The 24751-nt window shown below is 38.6% G+C and overlaps 1 protein-coding gene across 3 annotated transcripts; it reads right to left on the bottom strand.

The window, feature by feature from the left end:
* Positions 1-1162: 1162 nt before the first annotated feature.
* Positions 1163-23353, bottom strand: GYG2 (glycogenin 2). Of its 3 annotated transcripts, XM_051809135.1 has the most exons (10): positions 23339-23353; positions 22972-23117; positions 17249-17390; positions 15327-15501; positions 13954-14116; positions 13292-13418; positions 12177-12399; positions 9398-9538; positions 7620-7730; positions 1163-5741 (listed from the first exon to the last, which is right to left on the bottom strand). In XM_051809135.1, exons 2-10 carry the CDS (start codon positions 22976-22978, stop codon positions 5580-5582), a joined length of 1251 nt encoding a protein of 416 aa, XP_051665095.1. In that variant the 5' UTR covers positions 22979-23117; positions 23339-23353; the 3' UTR covers positions 1163-5579. The 3 variants fall into 3 exon arrangements, with proteins under 3 accessions (XP_051665095.1, XP_051665094.1, XP_051665096.1); XM_051809134.1 differs by lacking the exon at positions 23339-23353 and having other exon boundaries at positions 22972-23294; XM_051809136.1 differs by lacking the exon at positions 23339-23353 and having other exon boundaries at positions 5597-5741; positions 7620-7744; positions 22972-23298.
* Between the last annotated feature and the right edge of the window lie 1398 nt (positions 23354-24751).

The following is a 24751-nucleotide window of genomic DNA, read 5'->3' as shown; positions in this document are numbered from 1 at the left end:
ATGTACATTCTCCGTTAAAGCAGGTGAACCCAACATCACCCAAGAGTTATCCTCAAGCACACTTTTGCATAAAATGCATTAATGTGTAAAAAAGCTGTTACAAAGACTGCTTGAATAACATTGGAAGGAAGAAACTCTTGAGTCAGTTCCCTAAGTTTGCTTGAAAAGTCATCTATAACGACCTTTTGCAAAATATATTAATATAAGAATAAAAGCTAAATTATATGCTTTCTCCCTTCTTTTCTCCCTTTGTAGAAAGGAGCAAGGATTACATAAAAATGGCCTGTTGGGAAAACCTGAGACAACTAACCAATCTCCAAGCCAGTGATAACCATACCAGAATGTGCCTACACATGGTTCAATACACACACCATAGAGAGGAGAGTATTACTCTGTGACAAATTAAGTTTGTTTTACTGAAAGAGCTGTGGTTGTACTGTGTAAATGTTTGACATTCACGTTGTACGAAGCTGACTTCCACTTAAATTGTTTGATCATTATTAAATGACATTTGGAATTGTTGCATTAGACTGACTCAACAGAGTAATTGGCAAATCTCACAGGATTGAGACAATAAGCTTCTAAGAAACTTCACTTCACCGTGTTTAAATATTAGACACATTGCTTTGCTCCCTGCTGAGACTCAAGGGAATGCCAGCATATGGATCACAAGGATGCAAAATAATTGTTTAACAAATAAACTCAGAAAAGTAATTTGAGCTCAAAGTTCATCCAGCCTGAAATTCTCAAGGACTCTCAGTATATTTGAGAAGCATTTACATAAAGGACCAAAAAGAAGGAGTAAATATAAAAAAACCTCTTGCTTTTTGACAGATTGTAGGTTAAAATACACACATGCAGTCATATATACAGTATTGAACTCAATAAAATACTGAAGATTTTTTTAGAATGTTGTGATTGTAATGTTACATCTAATCAACTACATTAAAAAATCAAATTTATTCAAAACCTAGCTTTTTTTTTTTTTGATTACCATACTACTGCATTATTAAGATTTTTTGAAAGTAAGAAAAAAACATTTTAAAAAAATCTCAACTCCCCATGTTGAAATAAAAGGGGTTATTACAGCATCCAAACAACCGTGACTTCTACTCTGCCATTTGTCTAAAAATTGTAAGTAAAAGGTTTGGAAACAGAAAGAATTTATGGAGGTTTAAAAATTAAAAAAAAAATAGTCTCTAAACAAAAGATAAAACATGTAACCACCCATCACATGCAGTCAGTTCTGTTCCAAGTATTTAATACTATGAGAAGGCTTTGAATATCTTATTGCTCTAAAATAAAACAAAGTGTTTCATGTATTTATCATTGTTCAGAACACTGTACAGTGCCATAAAATGGAACAAACACTTTTCCAAGGCAGCTAACATCATGCCATCCTGAAAATCCTAAAATAATCACCAGTCAGAGGCTGGCTGTCTTGAAATTTATTTTTTTTATCCATCCAGTTTGTTGAATTCGAAAGGGCTCTGACAACAGTCAAAGTAAAATTCAGGAAAAAAATCTTGCAACTATTTTTCCCTTTATTCAAAGTATATAATTTCCAGTTTTCTAACAATTATTATTTATGATGTTGAAGTCAAATATATATCACTGTACTTTTTTAACTACCTTTGATGTAATTATGATATGATGTTACTACAAGTTGAAAGTTTATACCAGGATGCAAATAAAGCTTGAGTGTCATCCCTTTAACCATTAGCACCACAGAAATTGTTATTTATGAGCCAGCCATCTTAGGATGAACAGAATTTCAGCTGAGATATTTTGCAACCAATATACTGACGATGCAGACTACTTCAATGACCACTAACTGACATGTATTTTTGCAGGCTATTTAAGAATTTACTACTATGCATTTAATCTCATTTAAAAGGCTGATTTTAAAAAAAAGAAAATCAAACTACATAAATAAAATCTCAATATCATGACAAGAAAATTGGTGGGGAATTGGAATGTGAGATGTGAATTAATGAGCTGTGACTTAAGAAAACAGGCCCATCTCATGTTATTTTCAAAGTCATAGGAATCAAAACAGTTTAGATTAGGAAAGCAACAGAATCACATCCATTAAGGAATAAGTAGGCATGCTGCAGACTTGCTGCTGTTGAACAACTATATGTTTACAGGAGCACACAAACATATATCGCCATCTGCTACTAATCCAGCCTCCCGTTCATGGACAGAAAAATCAAGGTGAAAAAAACCAAATTGAAACAACTAAGCATTTTTTCGAATACCAGCTTCAGAAAAACAATTGTGAGTTGAATGAACTAGAGAGACAAAGAAAACTTCTTATTTACGAAGAATAACCCAGTTGGAAGAGTCCTCACAAGACACCAGGCATTAAGAAAAGTGATATTTCATGAATATCTCCTTTACTGTAGGCTACAAAAGTGTATTAGCCCACATGTCTAACCCACACTATCTCCTGTTTATACATGAAGAGTACCCAATAAAATTGTTGTATGGCAAATAAAATTACCCTCTAAATCAGGCTATGAATAACTCCAAGCACATGACAGAAGTAGTATCAGCATGTTTTGTTTTAAACACAAGCTGTCCTCTTTAAATATGGTCTGCCACACAGCAATAGCCTACACTTCTTAACTTTCTTCATCCTAAAAATACTTGGGATATACCACAGTTTAATGTGGAAAAATTCCAGGCAAAGCTTGGTAAGTTTTTTCTCCCCAAGTCGTGTTTCAACGTAGGAAACCTCAGCCCTGTGGTTCATGGCAGCATGCAGCCCATAACACCCCTCAGACCTGCCTGTGATCCCAGGATTTCAGAATGATGTCCATAAAAGCACAGAATGGTACCTGAAGCATAGCACTTGCAAATTCTGGAGTCACATACAAGATTTTCCCTTCTCACACATTGGTGACAACAGTTGTGTGCTAGAAGCCACTACAACACTACATTATGTGTAATTAGTTCAACTTTTTTTTTATGTGAAGACAGGATGTAAAAACTTGGGCAGGGCCTTTAACAGCTATACTTTTCCATGAAATACAATAAGCAAAATACTGTTGTGCTAATTCAAGAGATCCTAAACATTATAATTATGTATGTCTGTAGGAATAATTATAAGTCTAACCTTTTAATTCTGCTCAGCGGGTAATGCTAAATGTCTCAAAAGCAATTAAATAAAATTAAAAAAAAAATTAAAGTAACTAGTCAGTCACAAATAATAATCCCTGGCACAGTGCAAACAACCTGTAACTCTGCATCATCTGATAAGTACATGACTTCATATGTCTTTTCCATTTCTTTTATTTCCATTACATTAATGTACATTCTTTGCAAAACATTGTATAAGCCACACAGTACCATTTTACATACTAACCGTTTGACCTGTCCAATCACAGCTCCTTTTACTACACTCATACACCTATATAAAAAACCTTTCAGTTACTGATTTCACATCAGTAATTTTTCTCTCATAATCTAATTAATGTGCCCGGTAAGATCTAGTTGTTACTGTAAAATGTACACCTCCCCGAAGCATGAGTTCACACTGATGACCAGTTTTATAGTCTTCAAAACCTGTTTGAATTATGTCAGCAACAATGCTTTCAAAACAGAGAACTTTCTCAGAAGTGCACAAGGATCACAAAGAAACAGGGCTAACCAGCAGATCAAATGCCACGTGAGTAAGAGGACACTGCAGCTGCTGCCATCTCCACACAGCGCTGCACTGGGCCACAGCACCAAGAGGTAGAATGCACCTACCTGCACTAACATGTGAAGGTCACCTACCCAGAAAGATGCAGGCTATCAAGGGTCCCCAGGTTAGTCAAAGGGAGATGATTCTTCCCCATTTCTCTGTTGACCCTAAAACATCTAACTTAACCTAGAAGCTTATACGCAGAAGACACACCAATGAGTTTCACTCTTTAAGAGTGCTTAGAATAAATGAGAACTAGATAAAAATCAGAAAAATCCTACAAAAGTAAAAGCAAGTCCACTATTGTGAATATTAGAAAGTAATTCTAAGATACTCAAAGACATGTTTTTCTTCTTTTAAAGGACTTTTAATTTCTTTCATTAATTTCCCAATTTGTGCAAGTATTCTCTGCCCCACCCTCACATTCTTTTTGATGGAGGAAAAAGAAATAAAAATTTCTTCTTCCCTCCTATCCTGCTTTTTTTTCTCCACTAACACCTATGGTGATCCCTTTTATGCATAATGTAACAGCATTTTGAAACAGAATTCCCAAGTTATTTCATTATGTATATCTCTACCAAAATTAGTGACATATTAAGACCAAAATGTTTCAAGTCCTGCATCATCACTGCAGAATTTTTATTCTAATATTGAGTGAGGTTACAGATAACTGTGTCAAACCTGTTATCATATTAGCATGACTGTCAAGATCCTTTCTTTCAAAGTTTTTTACTTTGAAAGAAAGTACTTTTTCTTGTTTGTTAAGGCAAACTTGCTAAGTCAAATTTAAATACCCAAATTCACAAAACAATCCCCCATAAGTATTCTTAATAAAATGGTGTCTCATCAGTAGATTTTTTCTGGAACAACCCTCACAGATTTATTGGTTGCCACACACAGCTATTGTTTAAAATATCTTCAAAGGGCCTGTTTACTAAAACAAGTGCCAAATGTGTTTTCAGTTGCACTCAAATTGCCTGTAATATGGGGCTATCATCCTGAGTGAGAAGGAAGCCTTTATCAGCTGCAGTTTGAAGTATTGTAAACGAATTTATATAAAGCACCGGAAGGTTTACACCATACCATCCATGTTTCTTCCTCTGACTACACAACTCAGAATATGCAAGTAAAGCTAACAATCTTTTAAAAAGCAACAGTATCCTATAGCAACAATATAAAAGGTTAACATACATTACCAGTCTGTCTTAAGAGTTTTAAACCACTCTTCCTTACACTAGTTATAAAGCTGAGCATCTTCCTACAAACAAACACAGAACATCCACTAGTGATCTCAAATGAACTCTAAAGTTCCTCTAATCCTAATCATATTTAAATTAAAGTTTTGTTGCAGACTCCAATGAGGACAGGATTTCATCTCTTCACTGTTTTCTCATATTGAAGTCTACATCATGGTTGCCCTTGGAAGCATTAATTTGGTTTCTGGAACAAGTTTTTTATTTAAATAGCTTTATAGTGTCTTTTATAAGTACTTCAGGAATAATCTCAGTCTGGGAAATAAACTCAACTTCCAAAATAATCTCAATTTTCAGCATGTTTCCCACTCATGACTGTTTCTGCAGAATGCTATGGGGAGGAACAGGGAAGAGTGATAAATACATGAGAGATCATACTCAGAGCATACCATTCATAATTCTTTAGAAGGCACTGTTGGAGAACAATGAAGATGAGACATAAGTAACGATAAAGATGAGGCACACTTAAAAGTTAAAAAAAAAAAAAGAGTCTGTATCTGTTAATCTCCTCCAAGAATCTATGAGGATCCATAATAACCTCTGGCATCAGGTAAACTGTTAAAATAGCCAAGTATTCAAGAATTGCATTTATAGAAGAAACATATATCATGATGGCCTTTACAGTACACTCTATCTTAATGTAAAAATGCATCCAATTTCTTTTTGATATGTTCAAAAGAATCTTTCCCCATGTAGTCCATGCGCCCTTCCTCCCATTTTCTCCGCTCATCTTCTGGAATTGGTTTTGCTGGTTTAAGGTGAATAGACAGCTCCGAAACAGAATCTGCAACCTCGTTCTGTGGAAAGAAGCAGAACAGTGGGAGAACAGTCATTTGGTTGTTCTCATTTCAGTGTTGTGATGTTAAGCCTTAATTGTCAAACTTCTGCATTGTACACTCCCAGTTCAAACAATAAAACAAACTATTCAAACATCCATTCCTCCATTCCTGTTTCGATAATGTGAGATCATTTTCCCATGCTTTTACTACTTTCCATAGCATCTTTGAACATACCAAACACTTATTTTACTGATCTTTACTCAAACCTTGGTATACTCAGCAACAACACAATAAAAATTTTACAAATATGGCCTGTTTAGAGTAGAATAACTCCTACAATAAAGTGTAACCATTTATCTATGCAAATCTTGTTTTCAGTAAGCTTTCATGTGAACATACATTTCTAGAATTTTTGGTCATTTGTTTTATCTGAACACCAGTGAGATCAGTATTATTTAGCAGATGTGAGACACATGGCTCGCACAAATTAATTCAAAAGAATGACACTATTCTTTATGCCAATAGCTAGTTCATTTTGAATGAGAGTCCAAAACTTGACCTTGAACTGGAATTCACAATTATCATAGGTGCACAAATGCAAGACATTATTAGCAATAATTTCAACCACATAAAAGATAAATTGTGTCCATGCTTGACCAATGCCAGTAAAAAGGGAACATCCCAACAATTATAATCTGTAATAAAGGTGAAATATAACAAGGACTAATCAAGGCAGCCACTGAAAACCTGCTTTCAGTACTACTCAAAGAGGCTTAAAGGCAAACAACTCATCTCATGTTATAAACAAAATTGAAATCAATTAGAATGACCTTCTACTGAAGCCCTCACAAATTCAATATACAAGTGTTTCAGAACTTAATGGGCAGGAATCAGTGGCTTAAACTGCCTAAATGCCCTGGAATATCCATTATATCTGCCAGTTTTGGGCAGACAAGGCACAGGACTTGTGCAAGACAAGGTAAGGTATTTCAAACAGCCAACATGACACTATATGCTTAGGTACTGCATCCTTCTGTGTGTATCCCCACCTGCAACCAACATCACTCTAAACATGAGTATATATTCTGAAGAGCGTGCTTGCTCCCTATATATGCAAACATGCAGTATGCATTTGTATTTAATTTTTGAGTAGCAGTAATGCAGGAAGATTCCTTTCTTTGTCATTAGCAAGTCTTATCAACAGCTCTGGATGCAATTAACAAGAAGACTGGAATCATCATGTTTTTAGAAATGAAGAATTTTAGCCAGGACCCAAGCACCTCTGGCTGCAGGGGAGCTACAGGTGTTTTTTCTTAAAGTATTTCACCACAGTGCTTCACAATCATACAAAAGGCCTAATTAGGAAAATGGCTGTGTTGTGTACCTTACAAGGCCTTGGCACCCTGTCAAGGCCATCAACACCAAGCCTGTTCCTATTCTCACACCACTCACATGTGCAAGATCACAAAGGAAAGCCTAGTCGATTAGGCTACTGCAGATTCCCTTTCCACTTGCTTGGAAATATCACTTCAGCAGATTAAAAAAAAAAAAAAAACAGACAAAAACCCCCAAAATCAAAGAAAACAGAACAAACAAACAAAAAACCCAAACAGTTTTGCTTGTATTAGTATTGGAGAACAAAAATTAACACCATGCATTGATTACTTGGGGGTTAGCACACAAAATACCCATTTGAAAACTCCGAGTTTTGAAAAGATCACTAGAAAGGGATCATACCCCAGTATTGGAAGCAGTTAAGAAATTACATAGCTAAAAGATTAAAGAATTTATTTGCACATTGTATCATAATTAGTTGAGATTTCCCGAAAATTATGTTGGCAGCTAAGACATGCATGCAATCACCAACAGATGTACAATGCACAAAGCTACATGTACCAGTTCTGAGGTTTCCTGAAATGCAGGATGGGACACAGGTTGTTCTGAAGGTCTGTCAGGCTCAGAGAGATGGACGCTAGAATCGCTTGGTTCAACTTCATATACAGGTTGCTAAAATACAGCCACTGAGGTTTTATTAGGAGAATATTTTTTCATTCATACAATACAACAGCTTTCAGTCTTGGGGTAGGGGAAAGTAGTGATGGGAGGAAAAGCAAGGAAGCTCATTATGACCAAGGAGAAAATTCATCTCACCTAGCTTAAGCTATCAAAATGGCATTGAATCAAAATTCTTACTGTAATTAATCTAGGACAAATACCTCCATAGGGCAGTTCATCTCATCCTAAAATAAGTTCAAAGTGTCTGTCATTCTTCAGTGACTACAAATACAGCTTTGGAAGTGAGCTTACAGTAGACACCTACCATTCTTGAGGTCAAACATCAACAAGAAAAATCTCATTTTAGGGTAACAGCTTCCTCTATGATGCATAAACTTTTTATATGTATGAAATAAGAACAGAACAATGTATTCCAAAACAGAGGCAAAATAGATTGCCCAAAAAATATTGTCCCAAATATTTGCCTTTGACAAATACCAAAACATAAATGAGTAGGCAGACCCCATTCTGAAGTCTTTTCCCCAAAACCAATCCCACAGGACTACTGAAGCAAAGCAACAAAAAGTGGAATGATGGTATTCCTAAGTAAGAAGAGAAACAGGCTATTTTTTTCTAATTAATATGGTCTTCTGATAAACAATCCTAGTAATTGAAATAATAATAGAAATTTAAATTTTAATGAAACTACTTTAAGTGAACATTATAATTTTTTTTACCCCAAACAAACACCTTGATAATGTGTTCCTATTTGGTTTGAGCTTTCCCAATGGAGTCAGATGCATGAGGCACACAAGAAAATACATTCTTTGCAAATAAATTATTTTAAAGTTATAGAGCTGGAAGGCTCACAATTTTCCTTAAGCCCTGGAAAGGGAAAGGGAGACTACAGTTTTACTTTATGGAGTAACTATAGTCTAAAGAGATGAAGCACTGAACATATTAAAAGTTGTCTTCATCTTACTAGAGAGCAGTCCACAAGTTACAATAGCAGATGACATTAGAACACTAATTTTATTTTCTCCCAATTGTACCTTGCATAGCACGGTTTATCAGACAAGGTGTAATGACTTATACTTGCAGAAGCATTCTGTTATTATGTCCAACTTAACTCCTGCATACAATAAGGGGACCCAGTGCAACAGAAATACACAAATACAAGAAAACTGACAAAAGAAAGGAAGACTGAAATGTTCATTAGTGGATTCTTTCAAGACTCTCCTTGTTGCCCAATTCACAGAAATTTTGGGAACAGTTTTCTGGATCAACACTTGAGGGGAAAAAAAAGTTCTACAGAGGAGTGATAGAAAGGATTCTAGTTTTAAATATATTAATTCACAAGACTATTAATATTCAAAATATTACTTTGGTAACAGATTTTTTTATATTACATTTTATTAAGTACCTAACAGCTTTGAATAAGTAACCTCTTCCTAAAATACAATGCAAACTCTTTCAACCTCCAGACACCTCAAGCATGCATGACTTAAGATTAAAAAAAATAAATACCCTTTAGACTACTTTTGATGCCAGCAAGAACATTCAAGAGCTACAGCTAAATTGAAGATAAAATCTCCCAGATCAGAAGCATAATGAAAGAATCTCCTTTTAGTATATAATTTTACTTTGTTAGTGCAAATAGTAATATACAACATACTTACAGCTTCAAAAGTGAGTTCCTCAGGTGAACACACTGTGGGATTTATTTCATTTGCCTGCTCTGGAAGCTCAGGCCTTTGCTGTGAATTGGCCACACAAGGACTGACTTTCTTCAGTGTAATTTCAACTCCATTGAAAGTGTGCTAACAAAAACAAGAACATCTCACCACTAAAATACAATTTTTCAGAAAAGTAATATCTTATTTACAACAGCTGCACTTCCTTAGAGGGATTTCAGCATGAAAGGAATAAGTTAACGCAAAAAAAAGTGGGCTGTCCTAGATTCAGAGCACGTTGCAGTTTAGATTTTTGCACTCATGAGCATGCTAGCATAATCAGGAGGTAAATCTAACAGGTATTTCCACCTTCATGTTACCATATTTAAAGTATTTCTTTAATGCACAATGTCTTAAAAATAAAGCATGTTAAAGTATAAGATCAAAAAATACCCATTCCTTGCTCTGCCTTCCAATTTGTCATGATGTTAACAAACCAAATTATTCCCTGATGGTAATTGTTCAACTGATCCTATGGGACTATGCAATTAGTTCAAGGATGGTAATAATTTAACATTACAAAAAATTAAGAAATATTTACATATGCATAAATGTGATCTAATTTGTCATGTCTGGATACAAAATTAAAAACTGTACTTCCATACATTACTTTATGCTGCTGGTCCCAAAGAAATCATCTATTTATCAACAGATTTTTTTATTCTATTCATGAAAAGCATAGATTTCTGCATTTCCTCCAAAGAAGAAAAAAAGCATAGAGATCAGTAAATGTTTCGTGACATACAAGTACTGTGTATAACATCCTAAGTGTAATTAACTCCGCTTTTGCAATCCTGATTTATTTGTTATGACTATCATGAAACAACTTATAATGCAGTTCTGAAAAGGTGAAATTTTATTATAATTCAAGGATTAGTTTGATGGTCTATATCAACTTAGCTTCAAGAAAAACAAAAGTCTGTTTGTTTCAGAGCCAGATTATCACCTTCCTCAGCTAATTTGTCTTTAATTTGCAGAATCTATGCACATACATTGCCAAAAAAATGGTTTATAAATTAAGAAGAGGGCTGCAGTAAATCTTTAGGAGGGGTTTTTAGTACTATTGGCTTTCCAAACTGCTACTTTGGATGCTTCTACAAGTAATCAGTGCTACTACCAATCAACAGACCACCTGTATTGGGATTACACAGCAAGGTTTTGGTACCAGGGTGTGGGGGGAAGTGGCAGGTCCACGAAGCCCCCGGGACCCCTGAAACTTGAGGAGCTTGAAATATTGCAGGGTGTGAGGCCTTTCCCATGAAGAACAGTGAGGCTAATTAAACATTCCCATGGACACAGCCTTGAGTTTTAGGGAGTTATCTAAAAAAGGATAACAGTACAAGGACGAGGTTGTTGATTGTGTGCAGGTGTTAAATTCCTAGGTGTTTTTGTGAAAATATGTTTACATTATGTCTGTGGGAAAGTAGGGGCCAGCGAGCTCCATAAAACCTGCCTACTGCTCTGAAGCAGCAGACACCTCTTGTCTCATCACTCTCTTTGTGTGTGTGTGTGTGTGTGTGTGTCTTCTTTTCTTCACGGACCAAGACCTACTGACAGATACCCTACAACAGTGGGGGGCTACAGGAGTAGCTTCTGTGAGAAGCTGCTAGAAGCTTCCCCCATGTCCAGTGGCGCCAATGCCTGCTGGCTCCAAGATGGACCTGCCACTGGCCAAGGCCAAGCCCGTTAGTGACGGTGATAGCACCTCTGGGATAACAGATTTAAGAAGGAGGAAAAGTTGCTGTGCAACTGGACAACTGCAGGTGGAGGAGTGAGAATATGTGAGAGCAGCAACCCTGCAGACACCAAGGTCAGTGCAGAAGGAGGTGGAGGAGGTGCTCCAGGTGCCTGAGCAGAGACATCCCTGCAGACCATGGAGCAGACCATGGTGAGGCAGCTGTCCCCCTGCAGCTTGTGGAGGACCCTATACTGGAGCCAGTGGATGCCTGAAGGAGGTTGCAACCTCATGGGAAGCCCACAGTGAAGCAGATTCCTGGCAGGACCTGTGGAGCCATGGAGAGAGGAGCCTGCACTCAGGTTTGCTTGCAGGATTTGTGACTCCATGGAGGACTCATGCTGGAGCAGTCTGTTCCTGAAGGACTGCACCCTATGGAAGGAAAGCCCATGCCGGAGTACTTAATGAAAAACTACAGCCCATGGGAAGGACTCATGTTGGAAAAATCCATGGAGGACTGTCTTCTGTGGGAGGGATCCCACACTGGAGCAGGGGAAGAGTGTGAGGAGTCCTCTCCACAAGGAGGAAGGAGCAGCAGAAACAACACATGATAAACTGACCACAGCCCCCATTCCCCATCCCCATGTGCTACTGCGGGGGGGAGGTAGAGAAAATAGGAAGTTAAGTTGAGTCCAGAAAGAACGGAGGGATGGGGGAAAGTTGATCTAAGTTTTGGGTTTATTTCTCATTATCCTACTCTGATTTGACTGGTAATAAATTTGATTCGTTTCCCCAAGTTGAGCCTGTTTCACCTGTGACAGTACCTGGTGAGTGATCTCTCCCTGTCCTTATCTGGACCCATGAGCCTTTCGTTATGTTTTCTCTCCCTGTCCAGCTGAGGAGAGGAGTGATAGAGTGGCTTTGGTGGGCACCTGGGGTCCAGCCAGGGTTAGCCCACCACATCATGTAATTTCTTCCTCTAAAAACATAAAATTTTCAGAATTTTTGTTTTTGATTTCGACATATTCCAACTAACTCCTTATCAGTTACCTTGCATTCCTTGGATTCTGATTCTTCCATCTTTTGAAGTTTTTCTAACAAAGGCAGTATACTGGCACTGTATATATTCCACCAGAGGGCAAGAAATGACAGTTGATGAAAAGATCCAGAGGTTGTGTCATCCTGCATAACTCTCTTTGTCTGAAGGTTGTATTTGTAGTTCCAGGGCTTTGTCGCTCCCAAGAAGTGAACAACTTTGGCATCTCTACCAAAACTGTAGAGATCAAACATACATTAAATATTTTTTTAGCATATATAAACTCCTAAAGAAACACACTCTCACAGGTGAGATAATTGGACATTTTGCAGCAGTAACACATTCAAGATGAGTATATATTTTAATTTTTTTTTTCTATCTTATTAGTTTAAGTCATCTCATTTAAAATACAAAATGTTGCATTGCCATTCGCTTCCAGCTGCTCATTCTAGTAGAAAAGCTCATGAAGAGAACGGACAGGCTCATGCAGTACCATTTCCAGTCCTCCTGCCTGCTCTGTTCACAAACAAATACCACTTCAAATATTAAATCAACATAATTGGTTATTACTGATTTCATATTAAAAATTACTACTAATTATATTGACGTAATTTCACCTCCCAGTAAGAGTGTATTGTGCAACTGGAACAGAAATTCATAACACCTTAAATCCAACTTTCTTTTTACCTGAAAATTTTTCAACTGCATCGTCTGAAGTCATATAATTAGTAGCACAAATTTTGTTTCACAGAAGAACCTAAGAAGTGGTTCAAAAAATTTAAACAACAACTCCAACTGTTTCTCATAGAAATTACTCAAAATGAAAGGAACAAGTTTAAAAGTAGAGCTGTCAGAACCTAATGCCAAAGTAATTACATCTTTTCAAACATGAAAGAAGCTTCTGTGAAAGAACATGAGACAGTGTAGAGAACTCTGGGACTCTCCCTGTGTCCAGATGCAAGACATTCATATTGCCTTTAAGCTTCTATTGCATGGCTTTTACACAAGATCATTTGTTACTACTGTAATTTCTCATCAACAGAATATGCCACTATTACTCTCTCTTACAGAAGGATGTCTGTTAACAAATTACAGAGGTTTACAGTCAGTCAGAAGTGTTACTACTTACTGATTGAAAGCAGGAACATAGGTGTATACAGCACTGCTGCTTAAGTTATAGAGGAAAGGTAAGTGTTTGCCAATATCTGCTGTTGCCCAGTTGCTGAAGAAGCTATTCAACAATCCTTGATCACCTCCTAAAGAATACATAAAACAGTATTACCAGAATTATGTATTATGTGTACACTCAAATTTATATCAAAATTTCACATCCAAGCATGGGAATGAGACTGGTGTGTTCGTGGGACAGCAACTTGGGCTTGAAAATATGGCCATGTGAGCAGGTACAAGTGAATAATACCTGATTCACTCCGATGCAAGTTCAGTGCAAATGAAGTTCTATTGTAATATATGAAGAAAGGAGTAGGGTTTGGTCTCCCTCAGAGCAGAAGACTGAAGATCAGCTGTATTTCTCTCTCCTAAGCCAGACAGCAAAATTAAAACTTACTGAGCAAGATTCAGATCCAACGTCCCTTCATTGCCCTTTTCTGGGAAGCACAGTCCACATTAAATCCACAGGTCTTAAATACAGCATAAGAGGCAAAGTTCTGCACCTTTAATTCTTTGTGGGGCAGAATTACACAAAGCGCAGAGAACTCCTGCTTTCGTCTTTTCTACCTGATAGCATGGAAACTATGACTTGCACTTCATTCCTTATGCCTTGCCCCTTACCATCAAAGCTGCCATGTTCAGCAGCAAACTGGAGCAGTAGGTTGTAAGTTTTCAAAGAGGGACGGAACACAAATACTCCACTATTAAAGCAGTCAGGCCAGCCAGAATCGGGAGCTGCTGAAAACTCTTCTCGATCAAACAATTCATCAACATTGCAAAGCACCTTAGAGAGAGCAGGAAAAGAAAGAAAATCTTAGAAGAAATGTTTATCTAAAACATGAATTGCTAAATTAGTACCAATGCAGTAAATTGCTAGTTTGGTCTAGTATATGGCTTGCAGGGCATAAAAGTATTGGCAATGTAAATTGTGCTAGGGGTCAGAACCCCTATTTTTAATATAATAAGGCAACATTGATTGTGGTTCTCCAAGATTTCTCTGATGAAAGCACAGAACCTGTGTTATTATTTCATGAACCTTGGAGACCATCTAGAAGGTCCTTTTAAATATTATAACATACTCTGAAAATACACAGTTTCCTTCTTTCTTAGCTCACCGTTCATAGTTCATTATTCTCAGTAACTGCAACAGACCTGAATGAAAACTGTGTATCTAAATAATTTGGGCTAGCAACAGACTGACTAAAGGGGTAGTAGAAAAACCGTATCTTGCTACTAGTTTTCTAATGTAAGTTAAGTTCTTTGTTTTTTAAGCTTACACAGAAGTGAGAAAATCAATCAGGTTAAGGCCCAGATGACATTTAAAGTTGATGGAAAGATAGCTGTGCAGTCACTGAAAGTCAAGACCCCACCTATAACAGTGAAAACCAGAAGAAAATTTTTTTCCGGAGAAAGATTACTTAATTGAATTTAAAACAAGGACAAAAATTTGCCTTCCTCCTTTAACTTTAATGTAAATCAGGAAATCATAAGCCTCTCTCCTCAAGAAGAATAACTTAATTTGGTTTCTGATTCAAATACTATTCTACTAAATTAAAATGTATCCCAGACTTTCAAAGTGAGCCATGAAAGTGCAAGGGAAGGTTGACATGATTGTCTGTGTCAAAATTATGGCCATTTTTTATCTCTATACTTCTAAAAGCTTTTAAAAAAAAAGGAATTAATGTTTCTGGAAATTTTTTTTTCCATTTTAAAACCAGCCTGCCTTCCTCACCAGAATAATTAGAAACAAAAGTATATGAGAGAGATCTGTTTTAAACATCTATCAGAAGCCTCTGTGCACAGAGTGAGTTTGTGATCTCTTTTGATGACAATCCTGAGGCTACTTTCCCTAAGAATTAATTTATTTTTATGCAGCCAGCAAAACTGTGAGCAGCAAATCTGGTCACTTCACAAGCTGCTAGGCTGCCTGACAAGGAATTATCCCACACTGAGGAGACAGACCCAAATGTTTCCACAGCTCCCACTCTACTCACCAAAGTGTCTGCATCCATGAACACACATTTGCTGAATTGAGTAAGAGTCCAACAGTGAAGCTTAGTAAAGGTTACACCCAGTTCTGGCCTCTGCATTAGAGCCAAATGGACTGAGTCAGCACTGTCAAGCACATCCACCTGGATTACTTCATCAAATACACTGTGGAGGACTGACCTACCAGAGTGAGCAGTGGAGAGAAAGAAGGGTACTTAGACCTAAGTTCATCAGAGTTCACTTCAGGCATGAAAACAGCACATGTTAGCAGCACCATGTTAATTATGCCAATAACCAAGGCTAGATTGATTGGTTAGAATAAGAAGTCAGAAGTGCAAAGTCCTTGCAAATAGTCTGCTGAAGTGACATCTATCAGTCAGACCACAAACCATTCATTGCCTCTTCCACTATGGGGGCCAGCACATCTCAAAAGCAACAGCTGCTGTATGAAGGAGAAAACAATCCTTATTTAAGTCACTTGATCTCCTGTATAAACACAAACAGAAATTAAAGCAGCTTTCATCCTGCACAATTGATTCTAAAGAACAGCATCATACTTTGTTCTCTCTACATGGAACAGGATAAGACATGCACTGCCAGCACAGTCATTTGCACCCATTATGCCTAAGTAAACACAGCTTCAAAACTACACATTTTCAAACAGACAATATATACTTGCTCATTACTACAAAACATCTCAAATGAGACTTTTAGGAAGACACTTTTTTCTGTGCATGTCTTTCATGGGAATTTTATAGGTAACACTGAAGGAGGCAATTTTCCAACAGGAAAAAAAGTCTTTTAAACAGAGGTTATTTATTTGCATTACGCTATTAACTGCAAAGTCCTGGATATCACATAAACACAGAAAGAGAAAAGCCTGTGCTGTTTGAAATCTAGATTTCAGGGACATTAGCTTTTGCCAACCTGATCTTCAAGGGACAGGAGTCAACTGAGAAAGATCTAAGAGTGGGTACAGATTTTTAGAAGGATAGTTCAGGGATGTACTTTCAAAAAAAAATGCTATCTTTGATTAAAAATATATATTATAAAGGTTTTTCTTCCCACTGAATGGGGATGAAAAAAACCCTGGGGATTTAGTATTGACCCATGTGTCAAATGGATACAGTATTCCCTCAGGAAGGTGACAGTGTTCTGACATAAAAAAATCCATACATTAAAAAGTCTGTAAAAACAGATTTTTGTGCATCCAGTCACAGAAAAATGTGAAAACATGTTCCTTAAGCAGATGCATTGCAAATATATTCACATGGCATACAGAAATCAGGAGTTTGCACACTGCCTAAGCCATAACAGAACTAAGAGCTTAAGTAGCTATGGCACAGCATGTTCCTTTTAACAAGTGACACAGTCCTCCAAATGACAGGGCTTGAGTTCGACAGACCTAATCAGATTGGTGTAAATACAATTCTGTAGTGCTGTAGAAACATAACCCAAATTGGAAAGTGATTTTGAAAAAAAGAAGCAAGAAGAAATTAATTTCTCATCATGATAGCTGTGCACCAATATTTTAAGATTACTCATCTGAAGCCTAGCCCCTTAGGTTTTTAGAGAGTTCTGATGTTACAGGTGGTTATATATCTTGCTCTTTCTAAAAGAGAAACACTTAGGGGGGAAAAAAAACCAAACAAACAGCAGCAGTGCCTTTATTTCAGCTCAAAAGCATGACACTCGAACCTTAGTTCCAAAATTTTCAGCTTAAGTTCTCAATTATGGGCTTAAGACAATTTCTAGCCACAGGCTCTACTCCTGTAAGTGAATTCTTATTATGCTTGAAATCTTATCATGGATGTTATTTAGGACTCCTGTCAGAAATCACTAGCCAACAGGGAAGCCTACTAAAATCTTTGATGCTGTTGTTTGTTCTTCCATATTATCAAATCTCCAAAAATACATGAATACTTACCTCATCCCACTGGAAATCTCTGGTGTAATTAGAACTGTCAATTTTCTAGATGTCTTATGGTTCCTCAATGACTGTCCGAGAACCAGAGCGCCTTGACAGTACACATCATCGGTAGCAAGGGTCACAAAGGCTTGATCTGTTACTGCAAGGAAACATTCAGAAGGTTCACTTTACAGCTCTAACACAAGCTCTTTTGGCAGATTCCCTCCTCCTCTAGCTAAACAACAGGCTGTGGTTTTATAACAACCTGCAGTTTCTGTGATAAACTCTTTTCTCTTCCAAACTCCCCCCAGAAGACAATCAAATAGAAAATCCAGTGAATGTGACTGCACTATGTATGTTTCTCAATTGTGTTATTTTTGATTACCTGATTTACATAATGACAGGCATGAAGTTTTTGGACTAGCCTTAAACAAATAATTCTCTAAGTCTTACTGTCTAAACATAATGTCAACCAAGAAAAGCCAAAACTGTAAATCTTTAGGTTTGAGATTTATCTAACATAATATAATACAACCAAAAAGGAAAATGTTCCTGTTTATACAGTGCCAAAAGCTAAGGAAAAGAACAAAATGTTGAGTACTAGCCAGAAATATTCTTCTTTCCATAACATCACTAACAGACATTATTCTTTGCTCTGTCCTCTTTGTACTGGAGTAACTGGTGCTGGCTGAGCAAATGCAGAGGAATTGCTACCAAGATTGGTACACCTCCCAGAAGCTGAGGATCCTTACCTCAAGTAACACCAAGAAAATTAGGAGTGTTCCCCATTGTCAAGAAACACGTGGGAAAAAAGTCACAATTAAAAAAAGAAGGAAAGATACACTTCTGCACAACAGGAGACATAATGTATTTTGTAGAGATACCAGGCCTGTGGCAGTATCGTTAGGGGCTGCTTCTTCAGCTCTGCCCTCTGACAGAACCACCACTATCAGAGTTCTCCTGGGATGAGCCAGAACCAATGACTCAGCAAGGTGAACAGCCTTCTTGGAGCAGAAGGATGACCTCAGCATTCTAGGCTGCAAAATTAACCAGAACAAGACAAGCAGTTCACACAGATGAGGGGAATTCCACTGAGCTCTACAGAGTTTCATAAACACTTGCACTGAAATACTTGTTTACAACCACTGTCACCCTAAGGCACAAGCAATTACATTAAATAAATCAAAACAACGAAACAATAGCAGCATAAACCCCCTGTCATACAGTTTCCAGGGTCTGTGAGAGACACTAGGAAAGAATCTCAGAGAACTAGTTGCAGAGAACCCAAAATATGACCTCATGGCTGCCTCAGCCAGAGGCTGCCAAAATTAATGAGCTCAAACCTCTAGCCTAACATCAAGTTATGCAATAAAGTATGGTTGGTGCTTGTGAATATTAAGCTCTCAGATACTAAGTATTTTCATTTTTCATGTCCTCCAAATCTAGAGCAAAGCACAGACTCACTGGTGTGTTGTCTTTGTCCCCCCTTTTTGCCCCTACCTCTCACTCATCTCCAGCCAGACCTGAATTCAAATCCAGCATTATATACATTATGTTTGCTGACATTGCAACACATCTCTGCACCTTAGGAGAATCCTCGTAGTGTCAAACTTGGCCAAAAAGCCTGAATCACCCACCCAAATTTAAAATAGTTTGCAGAACTCACAGCTAAGTAAACTCCAATAATATTTCTAATGACAATTTCCAGAAGAAGCAAATTAAAAAATGAGCTTTCAAAACTCCTGTTATTGTAACAGTTCAAACAAGTTATGGGTGTTCCAGAAAACAATGAATAAGAAGTTACTTTAAAAGGACAGTTGTGCAAGTAAACTGCTCCTACTGCAATCTTCCAAAAGGTTAAAGGAATAAATATAAGCATCCATAAAAATCAATATAAACCAAAAAGACACTGAAGGCTACTTAAACAATAAAATTACTCTGAAAAGACAAAAAGTCAACAAAGAAAAGCCCTTTTGTTGGGCAACAAGCATCTTCAGCCAAAGAAAGGTAATAAAACAACTACTGAGAGGAATGTGGGAGGTAGGTTAATACAAAAAGCAAGCTGTGAAATGAGTGAGAGTTTAAATCTTAAAATACGGTTTTAAATAACAACCACGAAGCTGAACACAATCTTTGCATTGCTTTTGCAAATACTTTTAGCTACAGAAACTGAATCTCTACTTAAGTAATACATATAAAACCACACAAGCTAATCATCAAACAGTTCATCAAGCTGGTATGGCAAACTACCACATCCTAGACATGCTTTCATGCCCTGTACCTCTGGAGCAAAAGCTGTGGTCATAACCACAAGGAAGTAAACTGCCAAACAAATACTGCTTCTAAGGAAGTCTTTCTGATACCTCACAAAGAAACCAAGTGTCTGTTTTGAGAATCAGATGTGAGATACATGTTATGGCCTTCTTAATACAGTGAATGATTAATTAAACAGATAGTCAAACTTTTGACTGAAACAATTCTACATTAAAATATTTCTGGTGCAAAGAGAGAAGCATGTTCTAGCTATTTTAAAATCCTACAGGGGCATCATTAATCCATTAAGGAACCATAGGGGGGTTGAAATCAAAATATTTTATCATTACTTCTTCTTTCATCTAATCCTTGCTTTCAAGGAAAAAGTGTCACTTGACTTGCCTTATTTATAAATGTCCTTGGAATATTGTCCTCTTAAGTAAACATTTTATTTTTATTACCGAAAACTAAGGATCAGGTTTTCATATAAACTTATGAAAGTAAACTGTCCCCATGTAACTGAAATCGGGACAATGCTGCATTAATTCTAATGTACACAGGGTTTCACTTGCTGACTTTAAGCTGCAAAAGAAGATTTGATCTTTTAAGTTTGAAATCCAAAGGTGTAAGTATTTAGAACTCATTGCCACTGGGTTTTTTTTTAAATTGTCAAGAACACCACTATGCATAACTTCCAATTCTTTGTGCTGAATGACAGTAGGGTTTTTTTATGGACAACACCTAGTGTGAAGAAGATTAAGTTTTCAAGCAAATTGTTTTCAAGTTGTGGATCTTTATTGCTAATACCACTATCAGAGAATTATGAGAAAAGTAAGTGTATGATTAGAATCCTATTAAAACCCTATCATATGAATTTATAAATCTGCTCATTTCTCTTATATGGATTGCCACACAGCATATGATGATGCAAATTAAGAAATCATTATCATCAGTAGTGGCTCCTCAGTTTTATTACCTAACAATAGTTTCTTAGAACGAAACAAGGATTTTCAAGAAAGTAACTTGGTGAGTTATTTTAGAACCTGCTCTGAAGCTACAGATAGCCACACAGAAAAGAAAGCAAAAGTATATGAGTCACTACAGTCAGGGTGATCTTATGTGGAACTTGTTACATCTTTTTTAGCCAAGATCGCCAACTTCTTATGCTACTTACTGATGGCAGTAGTACCTCAGACACTGCCAAAGGCAAAATTCTTTAACCGGCATGAAAACCAACTCTAGGGCATCTAAAAGCCTTACTTCAAATATGGACGGAGCAAGCAGACAAGGTGATGCTCACTTTGATGTTCAAAGGAAATTAACAAACACCAGGTACCCATTTTGAGAATCAGGACTGTCTGATAATAACAACCACTGAGTGACCCAGATGCACCTGCCAGCTTCAAGACAAGTTTAAATATGGTAGGAAGGTTTTTTCCATAATCCACGAGACAGAACTTTTAAAATGTATTTTCATATTTCTTCTGATAGACAGAGAAAGGATAAATGGGCTTTAACTGTTGCTCCTAGAGGAACAACTCAAATTTACCAAGCTGCCCAGTCCAAAATTGCAACAGGAGACCAGACACTCCTATGTTATGATTTTTCTACAAGCATATTCTAAATAACACATTGTCATCTCATGCATAAAAATAAGAGAAGATAAGTCAATAGCCAAACGCCTCCAACAGGCTAGTTAGGTGTGTGCTGCCATTCATGCTAACCAACATTGTACAATTGCTTTCTTAAATCCCTCCCCAATACCATCTGTTGCTCTTTTGTCACCTCCCCCCTACTACTTCAGAGACAACCTGCAGGACGAGCAGGCTACAGTCTGGACCTGTGCCCACTGAGCCCAAAGCACCTTTCTGAAATCCCAAGCGACAATGACATAACAGCCCCAGCTCACAGCACGTTCCCTAACAACGATTTTGTTACTCCCCTCCCACACATAGGTCTCTGTGAATCCTCCCCCAGAAGCATGTCTCAGTGAAAATGTGTTAGACTACCACAAAGACAAAGCAAGCAACAGGCCTTGTCACTTCTCTGACATAGCACAACCACGTCTTGGAACAGAAAGCTCTGCTCCAGCTGACACCCACAACGTTACGAGCAGTCGAGAAGTATTTCGTTACAAGTAGGTAAATGAATAACACTATCAGACAATAACCTGTGTCAGACCCCCATCAGAAATTATTATGCAAGTTTTCAGTAAAGAGGTAACTCTTGCCCTAGTAAAAAATTTACAGCTTTCTCAAGTTGGGTCCAGTAGTAGAAACATTTACATTAGTAATGAAAATAAATAGGCAACACTTTACACAGACCTTTTCATAACAATATAAACTGATATTCAATGGAATGCAATATTTCTCTTGGCCTAATGAAGTTCTGCCTGATCCAAAAGCAGATCTGCTCTTATCTCTTATTAAAACAATACTGAATTTTAGTAGACAGGATTGTGACTGTTGTGTTGGAAGAGGACTTGATTCCAATTCTTTGTAGCTTTTACTATGTATTTTTCAGTTAAGAAGTTACATTCTGCTTCAAGAGCCTGCAATTTTGTTATTCAAAATAGTAAACGACCCTCATAAAAACTGAAATGCAACATTACAATATGTAAATAGGCATAAGGCATAGCACCCAAAACTAGTTACAAAACAGTTACATACCAGTTTGAAAAACATTAGTAATAATTGCTTAAGCAATCCAAAGACAGAACAGAGCAATTGTTATATATCAAGTTAGATGTTTCCAGGCTTTCCACACCTTCCTTTAAACAAAAATAAACCCCAAAACAACAAGCCAAACAAATCCAAATTCTCTAATCCTTTAATTTGCAGACTCCCTTTTTGCATCTTCCCAGTGGTGCTGAGGTGCCACATACAGGAGTTCAACCTTGGGATCCATCAGGCTGAATACGTGACATCCTTCAAATTGTTCAGTAAACCCAGCTTTGGGGGAGCTGCTGCTCAACCTTTCCCTTGTTTTTCAGAGCATGTTCAAGAAACAAAACGGCACCTTTACCCACCACATCTGGTTATCCCTAAAATCAGTATCTCACGGCTTTAAGGATAATCGAATAAGACCAATACCGCTGTTTTGCAAGAAGGGGCACGAGAAAGATTTCTCTGAATCTGCCTTAGACTGAGGGAGCCAACCCCAGGCTGTCACCCTGCGGATCCACCGGGAAAGCGCACACAGACCCGAGCAGGCCAACCTGTACGTACAAGCAGAACACATAAAGGAGCTCAGCTATTTCACTCCAGCACCCAGACAGTTAAAATCCCAATCTGAAGCTGCTAATTACAGCACAGGACGATAAGCACTGCTGATAAGGAAACCGCTAAGACCCTCGCCCGCATCGGGGTGCGAGAAGGACGAAAGCCCGGGGGGCACCAGCCTGCGCTGCCGAGCGACCCTTCCCGCCCGAGAGGCTGCTGAGCGCAAGGGGGGCTGCGGAACGCCGGTCCCCGGCCGGGGGTACTCACCGGGCATCCTGGTAGGCCCCGGGCCGGCCGGGCACCCACCTCCGCCACCGCCTCACCTGCTGGCGGCGGGCCCGCTAAATCGCCAAATGGGATTAGCCTCTTTCCTGCTGAAGACAGCGGCAGGTGAATTACATTCGCAAGGGCTCCTGCGCAGCGGCAGAAAAACGGCATTAGCGGCAGAGACCGTCGGGGGGGCGGTGTTGGCACGACCCACCCCGCCCGCGTTCCCGGCGCTGGCTGTACTGCAGGACAGGCATCCTCCCTTTGCCCGCTCCTCTTCCCCGCCGTGCGCCCCCGCGCCGCCCCGCTCCCGAGCAGGGCACAGTCCGGAGCTGGGACCCCGCACCCCTCGACACGGCCCCCGCACCTGCCCGCGGCGCCCCCGCTCCCGCCGCCGGCGACGGCACCTCCAGTGGGCGCGGCGCTCCCGCTCCCGCTCCATTGGCGGCCCGCGGCAGCGCCCACCCGCGCCTGGGGGAGGCCCTCCCCTCCCCTCCCCTCCCCTCCCCTCCCCTCCCCTCCCCTCCCCTCCCCTCCCCTTCCCTCTGCCAGCACGGCCCGGCACGGCCCCGGCGCGCTGCTTTGAGCGGCCCGGGTTTCAGGCGCTGCAGCAGAGCCTCCCCGGCCACGCATATGGCTGTGGAAAAACGGAGAGGAAGGAAGACAGGCTGTGGGAGACTCTGCCGTGCAGCCCTTGGAGGGAAACAAGAAAGCCTGTGGTGGTGAAAATGGCAGAGTGTGGAACGAGGTCTTAGAGTAGGATGACTCGAGCGTGGCATGCTGTCACCCAAATACATGGGGTTTACTGTAATTTAAGGGAGTCTACCCCTAACTCTCTGGGGCCATTGTACCCCCTTATGGATACACACAGTGTGATAACCTGTCACCCAGATAAGTAGATGTTTTCAGGGAGCTTGTGCTATTCAGAGAACTATAAATATTTTAAGAAATGTATAAATAAATGCACAGTTATTCACACAGCATGTTTTTGCCACAGACTTAGAAGTCATGTAACCATGACATGTAATTCAGCCACACAATTTCTCTGCAAGGTAATTTTAGGCTGGCATGGTTCAGCTGAGGTATTTTTGCATCACCATGTGCTGTGAACATCAGTAACTACTTAGTAAAGGTCAAGAACTTCAGATAGTGTGCCACTGAAGAAAATACCTAATGGTACCACTCAACTATTTAAAAAACTTTATTTCCAACAATTTGCAAGAGATCACTGTTGCTGCTCCAAGCTGCAGCATTTGTTCTTTCACACACTGGGAGAATCCCAAAGGTCCACTAGAGAAGAGGGTATTATTGCTCTAGTAGTGGTGAGGTGTTTAACAAAGGAAGAACATAAACACATAGGAAATCAAGCTTTACTTAGCCCACAGAAACAAAATTCTTGGGGATCTGTGTTCACCATCAGCTTATATAGACAAGTCAGCTAAACAACATGCTTATCAGTAGCAAGATTGCTGTTGTAGATAATTTCACTGGTAGATCTATTTCATTTTGGGGACTTTATGACCAATAAAAACTTTTTCTTGGTAATTAAAATGATGTCTACATTTAGATGATTTTCTATTTCACTTGTGTGTCACCAACTTTTTATGCAGTAATACAAGCTCGAGTTCTGATGTTCCAGCAGCCAGCTTCTATTCCTTCCTTCCTTCCCTTCCAGATTTAAATACATCAGATCTTCCCTACATAATCCCTCAATTACTTCAAAAAATAAAAGTAGAAATAATTATCACAATAATTATAAAAATATTATTATCATCATCAT

Source organism: Manacus candei, unplaced genomic scaffold (assembly GCF_025592945.1).
Source record: "Manacus candei isolate 608988 ecotype Guabito, Panama unplaced genomic scaffold, ASM2559294v1 h1tg000075l, whole genome shotgun sequence".
NCBI classification, from domain to species: Eukaryota; Metazoa; Chordata; class Aves; order Passeriformes; family Pipridae; genus Manacus; species Manacus candei.
This window is presented reverse-complemented; position numbering and strand designations above follow the sequence as displayed.